Source organism: Lepidochelys kempii, chromosome 1 (genome assembly GCF_965140265.1).
Source record: "Lepidochelys kempii isolate rLepKem1 chromosome 1, rLepKem1.hap2, whole genome shotgun sequence".
In the NCBI taxonomy this organism is placed as follows: domain Eukaryota; kingdom Metazoa; phylum Chordata; order Testudines; family Cheloniidae; genus Lepidochelys; species Lepidochelys kempii.
Genome location: NC_133256.1, coordinates 151,304,580 through 151,315,839, shown reverse-complemented (window position 1 = coordinate 151,315,839; position 11,260 = coordinate 151,304,580). Strand labels below are relative to the sequence as shown.

General features: G+C 43.6%; 1 protein-coding gene across 1 annotated transcript in view; it reads right to left on the bottom strand.

The window, feature by feature from the left end:
- Positions 1-4,073: 4,073 nt before the first annotated feature.
- Positions 4,074-11,260, bottom strand: part of TSPAN7 (tetraspanin 7) — a 193,253-nt gene continuing 186,066 nt past the window's right edge. Inside the window, exons 7-8 of the mRNA XM_073358333.1 lie at positions 5,437-5,509; positions 4,074-5,118 (exon numbers count right to left, since the gene is read on the bottom strand). Coding sequence (XP_073214434.1) covers positions 5,441-5,509 — 69 coding nt within the window. The 3' untranslated portion in view covers positions 4,074-5,118; positions 5,437-5,440. The remainder of the gene's footprint in view (positions 5,119-5,436; positions 5,510-11,260) is intronic.

Below are 11,260 nucleotides of genomic sequence, written 5' to 3'. Positions count from 1 at the left end.
GACTTCAGCATGCCAAACTCAGAGCTGTCAAAAGCCAAGGGAAGGCTCCAGCAAGGAAACTACTGTTCCTGCCAGAGAGAGACAGCTCCCCACAGACTGAGCCGAAGAATGACCTGTTCTCTGAAGGCAGCTGTTCATTTGCCCTTTTAGCTGGAGGTTCGGCAATACAGAACGGCACGGGCAATATAAATAAAAGGTGTTTTTTTAAAAAAAGGCATACCAATCAAAGATGGGGCCAAGCTGCAACGTTTGGATCTTGCGCTGAACTGTTTCAGGTTTGAATTTGGAGCACATAGCATTTATAATAGAAAAATCAATACAGGGAAACAAACGAGACAGCAAATATACAGCAGTCTAGTGACAGGGCCCAAACAAAAACGAGGACACCGATTCATCTTCCATGTACTGTGGAGTGTACAAGGAAAAGCAGACATCAATAACAAAGGAAAGTTGGTCTGCTTGCTGTTCTGGTCTTTATGCAAAATCCAGCTTTTAATTGATTGCCCTCAATTTGACCAAATGCACAGTCAGTCATTTCCAGTGTTTGATTTCCTACAGCTATGGCCAGGCCTGCCTGATGGGTCGTGAAGCTGCAAAGCACAGAATCCACGTACTGTTCTGGAGGAGAACAATGCATAGGCCCTTTCTCCTGAACCAGCACAGACCACAGACATCCAGCAAAACTGAGCAGAAGGCAACTTCACTGCAGGACAAATGTTAATGGTTAACCTGTTTAAATATACAGGTTTCTTCTCTCTCAATATTATATACACACATTTTAAATACCACAGTACAGAACATCAAGAATACATCAGATTTGTATTTAATTTTCTGTTTTTGGGGGTTGGAAGCCAGAAAACCCCCATTCTGGAAGCTCTTTCCTGGCTCTAGAGATGCAGTAATTTGCCAGCTAGGAAAGTGAACGGAACTACCTGTGTGAATGAGCCAAGCAGGATTTAGTCCTTAGCATAGTACTTAGTTTTATAGCCTCCAACATTAGCCAAGGTTACTAATGTCCATGCACATTGATGGATGTGAAAATGCTTATAACTCCTTCCCCCATGACTAATGCAAGTTTTCAGCTCTTCTGAGAAACGACTCGTCAATCTGACATTTCTCTGAAAGGTCTGAGCATATGAAAACAGAGGGCTACATTGAAAGTCTAAATGTAATCATAGCTATGGTGGACCCTTGTAATAACCAGTACCCCCATCTCAACACACACACACAGTTCCACCTACCTTAAAAAATAAAAATAAGACCAGAACCGAGCAGTAGCAGGGAAAGCAGCTGTTACTAGGGAAAGCGGCACATAACATCAGCTGGTGACAAATAAATCTTAACTTAGAAATTCTATTGTTTAGTGAGAGGTGTCAAATAAAGCAGGGCTGCAGCTGAGCACAACAGACTCTGCCGCCAGAAAGTGCAGACTGAGACTCAAGGCCAAGGCGTAGCTATTGGAGTTACACGCATCAGTCAAATACAGCAGGAGGGAGAGAGTGAAGATCAGCTTTATTCTCAGCAATGGATCGCATCAGTCAAAATAATGATCTGTGGCTGGAGACTGACACCAAGTTCTGCCCCGACCCTGCCACAAAGTGCAAGATCCCACCCCAATAAAGCTGAAGGTGCCAGTGGGCATTTAAGGTCTTTTTGGGTTTTGTTTCCTTTATGTATTCCTTCAGGCCTGTTCATTCGTCAGCACCACTGCTGTTGCCTTTAATTTTGGAGGAGAGAGCAGGGATCGCTGCAGCCAACATCAATACCCCTCAATGGATTTATTGGCAGCGAATGCTGAAAAGCAGCGCATGCTGCCAGAGACCGTGTATGCATGCACACACCCGAGCCGTCCTCGGGCTCCTCTGTCACCACTGGCTTGGAACCTGGTATCAGGGTCTGATCCCCAGGGCAGGCACCAGGGAAGGCAGTGTAATGAGCGGGAGTCTACAGGATTCTCCTGGAGATCTCACTAAAAACCTGCTTCGAATGGTGTATTCCATACTAATTAGAGAGTCTAGTGTCCCTGATGCTAAGGGGAAAGAAAACACAAGCAAGAGGCAGAAGGAGGGTCTGTATTCTGCCAAGGAGTCCTGGTGGTTGTGTTTATAGCAGCACCAGCGCTTTCATGAACTGTCAGAGCATACGTTTTACACATATGTCTCTTTAATCTAAGATCTGACCAGATGTTTCCTTATTCTTTCAGCTGAGGGGACGTGAAAACCAAAAATAATCCTCTGCACATGGACTTCAGTTTGTGGCATTTTGCAACTTGTTTGAGTAAAGCCGAATGTGTGTTATCTAGGTTCAAACTCAGCCCTTAACCGGCCTGCATGGCAGCTTTGAGACAAAAACCAGCTATATTTTTGCACTACCTGCAAGTCACTCAGTGGTGTTTTGTCTTACTGGAATTTAGTCGGAGCAAAAATGTTTTCATACCTGGGTGCATATGCAAGGTGCAGACAGCAAAGGCACGTGCAATTATGGGGCGTTGTGTATGCACACACAATACTGAATGGCTCTGCAGTTATTAAGCTTTACAGAAAGACAGGCCTTTATAGTTTAGAGAGACTGCTGTTCATTGCCGGGTATACAATGTAGGGTTGAGGCACTGTACAATTACTTCTTGTCTTTGATCGTACTTTTCAGAAAGGCTTGAAAGTTTATGCCCACATATTCTACAGGAGGGGTGGGCAAACTATGGCCCGGGGGCTGCATCTGGCCCTTCAGATGTTTTAATCCGGCCCTTGAGCTCCCGCCAGGGAGCAGGGTCCGAGGCTTGCCCCACTCCAGAGCTCCAGCCGGAGAGCGGGGTTGGGGGCTTGCCCCGCCCTGCATGTGCTGTGGCTCCACACAGCTCCCAGAAGCAGCGGCATGTCCCCCCCAAGTGCCCCCCCACAGCTCCCATTGGCCAGGAACCATGGCCAATGGGAGCTGCAGAGTTGGTGCCTGGGGACAGGGCAGCACACAGAGCCACCTGGCCGTGCCTCCACATAGGAGATGGAGGGGGACATGCTGCTGCTTCTGGGAGCTGCTTGAGGGAAATGCTGCCCGGAGCCTGGACCCATGACCCCCTCCCGCGCCCCAACCCCCTGCCCCAGCCCTGATTCTTCTTCTACCCTCCGAACCCTTCGGTCCCAGCCTGGAGCACCCTCCTGCACCCCCACCGCTCATCCCCACTCCAGAGCCTGCACCCCCAGCCAGAGCCCACCCCCCCACACACACCCCAACCCCTTGCCCCAGCCTAGAGCCCCTTGCCACACCCTGATCTCCTCATTTCTGGCCCAACCCCAGAGCCCGCACTCCCAGTCAGAACCCTCACCCCCCTCCTGCACCCCAACCTCCAGTTTTGTGAGCATTCATGGCCCCCCCCATACAATTTCCATACCCAGATGTGTCCCTCAGGCCAAAAAATTTGCCCACCCCTGTTCTATAGCTTTCCTCCTTCATTTTTCTTTTTTATCCAAGTAACAAAGGGGGCTAAATTCTCTTCTCAACTTACAGGTAAATTACTGACTTAGGGCCTGAACAAAAGCCTAGTGAAGTGAATGGGAGTCTTCCTATTGATTTCAGTAGGTTTTAGATTAACAGGGTTTAGTGCCCAATCCAAAGCACATTGTAATCAATGGAAAACTACCATTGACATATTCACATGGAGAGAGACCCTTCCAAGGCCGAGAGACAAGTGCATGTCTTTCCACAAATGCCGCAGAGTCCGTGCTATGCAAAAACAAATGTAAGGGAATGCTTAACATCATAATACCGTGCAATACAAAGGACCGGGATAATTGATCACTGTAGATTTTGTTACCAGCCACAAAAGGAGTAATTGTAAAGCAGAGGGTATGTATTCAGACCATAGAAAAACCTTCCACTTATTCCACAATTTGTTTCACCAAGAGTTTGAAACAATTCCAGCAACTACCTCTCTTCCAAGGCAATATCATTTTTGCCTCATAAGCAAATCACAAATTAAAATAAACATAATTCTAAATAATGATGCACTTTGTGTTTCACTTACACTTCTCCCTGAGAGTCGTGTTAGGACTGAAGAACAAAAGTGAAGCAGACAGAAATCTGTAATAGTTCCATTTATTAATACATATTTCACAAATACAATATCGACGCATTCTTGTTGGCATGCTAGACAGAGGCATTATTAAAAAAATCCCATTTTTTTAAAAAGGTTTTACACTTTTGCTCCCCCCCCCCCAAATATTTTGTATGCTTGTTTATGTTTTGTTTTGATAGATCTGATAATATATTTGGTGGCTGCAACGTCAATGGGAAAAAAAAGAAAGAATAAAAAAAAGGATGAAGGCCGCATTACAGCACAATTTGATTAGTTCATAGTTATCTAATAAAAAAATAAAAGAAGCAAAATTACTGCCTTCACAGTAAGCAACAACACAGCTTAATAACAGTATTACACAGGTTCAGAGGCAAACTGCACTAGACAAAGTCTACTGGCATACGCACTAGGCATACAACATTGAATAAGAATCAAAGATGTACTAGAACATCAGAAATAATAGTTCCCTTCAAGCACAACATTATAACATTATTTTTCAAGTATCTTTATGTTATGTTACTGATTTCTTGTGTTTTGGGGGAAGGGGGCATTTGTGGTGAGAAGATGGAAACCTTAGTAAAGCAGTAAACAAAACAAGAAACTAAGATTTAATAAAGCAAAAGAATATATATTGAATATACTGGTTTAAATGAATGTGTGCAACACTTATTAACCATGGTGAAAGGCTAATTTTGCCCTCCAGTCACTACATGCACAGCCTGATCGATGCTGTTAATGGATTACCATTGTTCACTTACAATGCAACTACTGTATGACCAAGAACATACATATAGTGCCATCATATGCAGAGCCTTTAAGATGGAGTGTACAGTACTGGATGCTGAATGGTTCAAGCTACTCTTGGTGGTGCAATAGTACTTGACGGAATGGTACTTCACCTGGTACGGAGTTTAGAAGATGGGGTGTGTGTGTGTACGCGCGTGTGTGTGAGCGAGCGAGAGTGTGTGCTCTAACATTCTTTAAAGTCTTCCTAGATGTCTGCAGTTCCTGATTTTGAGACAGGCTCTGTATTTCACACCTCTGAAAGACTAGGGAAGGAGAGAGAAAAAGAGATGAATTGTTTTAGCTGCTAACAAACTTCTCAACAGAACTTTCTCTTTTTTTAAAAATATATTTAGAGGTAACAAAATATTCATACATTATATGTTCAAGTGATGCTGCAATTCCCCTCTTTCCACCTGGCAAAATACTGGGGCGGAGGAAGGCAGAACCCACAACTATAGGCCCCGTTCTTGATAAAAACATAAAATACCCAAAATCTACTATAATGAACAAATGTACAGTAGCGCATGGCTACTGAAATACCTTGTGGACAGCACACTGTATACAAAGAGATCAAGGCTCACCTTGTTACACCATCTCATACTGATTGGCAGTGATAAATCGGGACAGACAGCATGCCAGCAGCATTCCAATCAACTATTCAAGGGAAGAAAAAAAACAGACAAGGAGTTAAGAGACATTGTGATACATAGTGACTTTGCCAAATGGAATCTTTGGTAACTTCTTTAGAAAACTGAAATGTGCTGTTACGTTATAGGAAAGCAAATGTTTACATTCCTAAGCTATTATGAGCCTCCAGAATTACTACCACATTTTAAGTGCAGCTCTAATCTGAAAAGTGGTGTAAAAATGGCACCTCCATGTTCATCAGATCTTCCTCCTGTTTGTAATCAGAGTCCTATCTGCTTACTTTGGCAACAAAGTATGTTTTCACTACCTTTTACTCCTATTTTCACTCCCCGGCCAGCAAAGCTGAGGGAGAGTGAGCTGAATCTTATTCTGGCATATGCATCAAGTTATTGACTGAATTCTAATGTCAGGGTCTCACTTGGTTATAGAATCATAGAACCATAGGTTAGAAAGGACCGCAAGGGTCATCTTGTCTAACCTCCTGCCAAGATGCAGGATTTGTTGTGTCTAATCATCCAAGACAGATGGCTATCAGCATCCTTTTGAAAACCACTAGTGACAGAGATTCCACAAGCTTCAAAAGCAGTCTGTTCCATTGTCTTACTGTTCTTACAGTTAGGAAGCTATTCCTGAGATTTAATCTAAATCTGCTATACTGTAGTTTGAACTCATTGTCTCTTGTCCTGCCCACTGTGGCAAGAGAGAACAACTTTTCTCCATCTATTTTATGGCAGCCTTTCAAGTATATGAAGCTATCATATCCCCCTCCCCTTAATCTCCTCTTTTCCAAATGAAACATACCCAGTTTCTTCAGCCTTTGCTCATATGGCTTGAGTTCCAACTCTTGGATCATCTTTGTCACTTGCTTCTGGATCCTTTCCAGTTTCTCTACATCCTTTCTATACATTGGTGACTGGAGTACTGGACACAAAATTCCAGCTGAGGCCTAACTAGCACCGAGTAGAGCAGTACTATCTGCTCCCGTGACTTGCATGATATGCTTTTTTGCAACAGCATCACATTGCTGATGTATGTTGAAGTTGTCAACCACCACAACTCCCAGATCCTTCTCAGCAGTGCTGCTGACAAGCCAGTTATCCCCCATTCTGTACTCGTGCATTTGGTTCTTCTTCCCTGGGTACAGCACCTTACCTTTGTCTTTGTTGATTTTCATTTTGTCGTCTATAGCCCAGTTCTTCAATTTCTCAAGATCCTTTTGAATTTAAGTTCTATCCCCTAAAGTGTTTGCAACCCCCTCCCCCCCACAGCTTTGTCATCTGCAGACTTGATCAGTTATGCTCCCTATACCTACGTCCAGGCCATTAATAAAGATGATAAATAACACTGGACCCAGAACAGATCCCTGTGCTTGTTACTGCTAATGAGCAACACCACTGAAAGATATGGGGGATTGGCATAGGGATAATGAAAGGCAGAATTTGGATGGCAGTATCTTTATTACTGATGATTCTGAGTAACCGGGACAGCAAGTAACTTGACTTCTAGATCCCACAGCGAGTACGTACAGCCGACACATTTTAATTAAACACACATTCTTAAACATGCATCTTTATTAAATAAGAGTCAGAGTTAAATGTGCGTTGAAGTGTGGTCCATCTAATGGCCCAAACCGACATTTCCCTTTCTTTACAAAAGTTATACAATTTGTGACTATACTCTGTCCTTGCCTCCGTGGGTCCCGCGTTTCCTGGCAGATTTTGCTAGCCTCAGAGGCTCACTGTAACCCTACACGTAACCCTTCTCTCTCTAGAGACAAGGGTCATAGTCTACTGAGCCATTTTCATCATAAGCCAGTGAGGGAGGTGAGGAGAAGTTATTCTTCCTTGCACAGTCTCTGTTGTCTCCCAGTCTCAGTGATTAATCAGGGGGCAAAGGTGGGGGGGGGGGGAAGCCCAGGCTGATCCTCTACTCCGGGCTCAAGCCCAGGGACTCTACTGGTATCAGCTATGGTAGCTGACCTTTTAGAAACATGACATGTACAATTCCCTGGGCTACTTCCCCCACAGCAGCCCTCATTCCTCAAGCTCCACTTCACCCTTACCTCAGGGCCTCCTTCCTTGTGCCTGATATGGTGTGTACTACTCAGTCTCTCCAACAGCGCAACTTCCTCCCACAGCTCCTGACATGCACACCCACCTGACTAACTGGGAGGCTTTTAACTAGTTTCAGCCAGCCCCTGATTGGCTTCAGGTGTCCCAATCAACCTAGCCTTCTCCCTGCCTTCTGGAAAGTTCTTAATTGGCCCCAGGTGTCTTAATTGACCTGGAGCAGCTGCCATTTCACTTATCCTGGTACCAGGGATTTGTTTAGCCTGGAGATAATATATCTATCTCCCGCTACTTTTCTATAGTCATCTGGCCTTGCCCCGTCACAAATTTCAAAAATAAATGTTAAGACATTTGGAAATGAAGAGCTGAAGATCTAGGTGCTTCTCACTGCCATGTAGTTCTTCAGCCACTCAGACTTTACTCAACGCAACAGTAAGTAACAAATTAGTAGGAGATTATTGGAAATGGATCCCTTGAATAGGAGTATTTTCCTGCATACACCAATCACATTAATAACCACACTTTTCACAGCTGTGGTGGTGGTCAATCAACTCTGAGCATATAAAGATTGTTACAGTTCATAACCACCTACAGAGGCAAAGAGACATAACTGCCTCTGCCGAAACATCAACCTTTTTACTTTGTTTCCAATAATTACAGACACACTTTTGCCAAAGAGTAGTGTCTCAAAACTGATCAATCTCATTCATTTGTGCCTGTTGGGGTATCCTGTAAGTTAGGGGCTCCATGAAGTTCCCTGTGCACATTTCCACCTACTGCATGTGAAGGATATCAGTGTAATGGATTTCAGAATGTGAACAAAACTTATTAGCAATGAAAGCCTTCCCTTCTTCCTTGAACCACATGGAGTGCACCCAGCTATCCCCTGGCTGGTTACCCTTCCAAACTAGCTCATTATTCTGTTTAAAAACTTACACTCAGGATTCTTAATTAGTTTACTACATAATTAATGCTCCCTGTATAGTGATCATTGCAACAACATTAATCTGTCCCACCAAGCTGATTGTTTAGTCCCTACACTACCCCAAACCTGTGTTACTTCCCACAGTGAGTATTTATAACCCCGGAGAATGAATGTATACACATATGCTTAAGAGCACTACCCCTCCCTAAATGTTGAAAATCTTGGGACGTCACTGTAAAAAGGACAACTCAGCAACGCATCCCTTACTTCATAGTGATGTCTGCTAATTTGGAATGTAAAACGTAGCAATATCAGCTTTCAGTCCAGTCATACTGTTCTAGTTGTCACAACATTTCATACTATTGGCATAAGCACATTTGGGTCGGCGAAAAACAGAAGCACATCAATCTGTACGCATGGCTAGATGAAATTCCCACCATCACCACCTTTTCCTATTTAAATGCTGGAGATATCGGAATCATATCCTATCAGGGCTCTAAGGAAATGCTGATTAGGACAGGTTGTGTCACAAACATGTGCTCTCTTATTAAGCAGAAAGACGTTTGGGCAAGACCCAGCAATCAGCAGTGCTGCTCGAGGAGTGTCTCACATTGTCGGGATTCGTTTTATAAAATGGCCTTAACTCCCATGAACTCCAACTAGTATAATGCATTTTTAGCATTAAGTGACCGTATCAATCTTAGCTCAGGTATAAACTAGACTGAATGCAGGTCATGGATAACACACCCAACATGGTCCTGATACAACCTCCAGTACTTGGTCTTTTTGGGTGGGATTTTGAAAATTAATGGGACTTGGCCATCCAAATCCCCTACTCAGCTTTGGAAATCCCACCCTACATCAACAACTCACCTTACTGACGCCATAACTATTAACTAGTATTTTTAGGCCCGTGTTAAAAGAGGGAGTTTAGGCTGTAGCTTGACCACTCAGTCAGGAGCCTTCCTTCCTTTGGGCAAATAGCGAGGTTGGCGTTATCTGGCTGTGCATTGTAGCTCAATACTCCAGTCACTATAGGGGTGATATTATCAACACAGCAGTTTGTAAAATCCTATTGGGAGTCCATCACGTGCTGCAGCTTTACCACTCCAAGGGCTGCTGAAGGTGGCCATTACTATTTCCTGCTGTGATTTTTGTTTTAACTCAGTCTCACTTTTTGGGAGTTGTACATGTGTTTCCCACAGGGTTATAGAAACGTTGACATAAAGAAGAGAACAAGATGTTCCCAGTGGGCTCTGGGTCATGGCTGTCCCTCCCATTACTTTTTAATGCCTGTGGTATTTCTGGGTTTATTTCTTTTTCCTCAGTTGACACACTAGTTCCTTCTGTGCTTTATTATCTTTTTCATTGTAATAACAATAAGTAACTCTGATCGTGTGTTCAGACCTATTTATTTTCACTAAACTAATTCCTCCCCAGACCCTAATCAGCTGCTCACTGATCTTTTAATGGCTAATTTTGCATGCACATCCAATTTTGCTATATTTTCCTGGTACCATGAGATGGATGTCATTTCCCCCCCCAGAGTTAGCTGTATCCAGAGTAAGCAAGAGTTGCTCTTTGAGAAATGGTTAAATTGCACATATTCATCAAATGCTTTTACAAGGTCTTAGACTACCACTGTGAGATCCTGCAATCGTCAGTGTGACTCTGGCACACCAGCTGCCAGCTTAGGCCAATGGGCTTACGTCTCAAATGAACGCTGACAAACGTATAGCTGGGATCAGCCTCCCTCACCTGTGTTGCTAAAATAGTTGTTAGAATTATAAGAATGTGTTTAGACTTTATGAAATGCTTGTAAGTGGCTGGATGCATTAATCTCATGTATATCATCTGCATCCCATGTTATCAGGTAATATTTAAGGGTTTGCTCTGTAACTGTAAATCACCAGACAGGGGAGGAGTATTAACCAGTGAGATGATGCAGATGATATAAGCATTAACCAGTGTGAAATACTAGTCTGCAACAGGAGGTGTTACCTTCTTCCCAACAGATAAGGCCCATCACCACTAGACGCACTATTGTGGATCATCAGAGGACAAAAGACTTTGTTGACTCTCCTCCCCCAATGCAGAGTTGTTCCTCCCATCAGCTGAACTGGCAGCTCAGAGAATTGGAATGGGATAAAAACCCTTAACAAGACGAAACTGCATCGCTATGCTGCTTGGACTCAAGTGCAAAGTTTTCTAGGCATAAGCAGGAGATCACCAGGGTTTAGCTTGGGTTAGCGCTAAGGGACAACTTATTATAGAAGTCTATCTTACTTTTGAAACTTAAGACGGTAACTCATTGGGGTGTGTGTGGATGTGGATGTGTGTATCTGCGTTAACCTTGTGAATAACTTTTCCTTTTCCTAGTTAATAAATCTTTAGATAGTTTGTTATAGGATTGGTTACAAGCATTGTCTTTGGTGTGAGATCTAGGATGCAACTGATCTGGGGTAAGTGACTGGTCCTTTGGGACTGGGAGTAACCTGAATATTACTGTGATTCTTGGCATAAGGGACCATCTATCACAAAGGCTGTCCTGCAGTGGCTCAATAGTGAGAGTACCAACCTCAGGGCAGACTGTTAAGAAGCAGGGATGTCCTATACTTAGTTTTCACCAATTAATTATTAGGTGTAAAGTCCTCAGGCACCAGAATAGCCTTAACATGGAGTCACAGACAGTCCCCTTGAATACGCTGATCTATCTCACCACCCAAGTGAGCCTACCTTTGAGATAGATGGTCCTTTAGACCA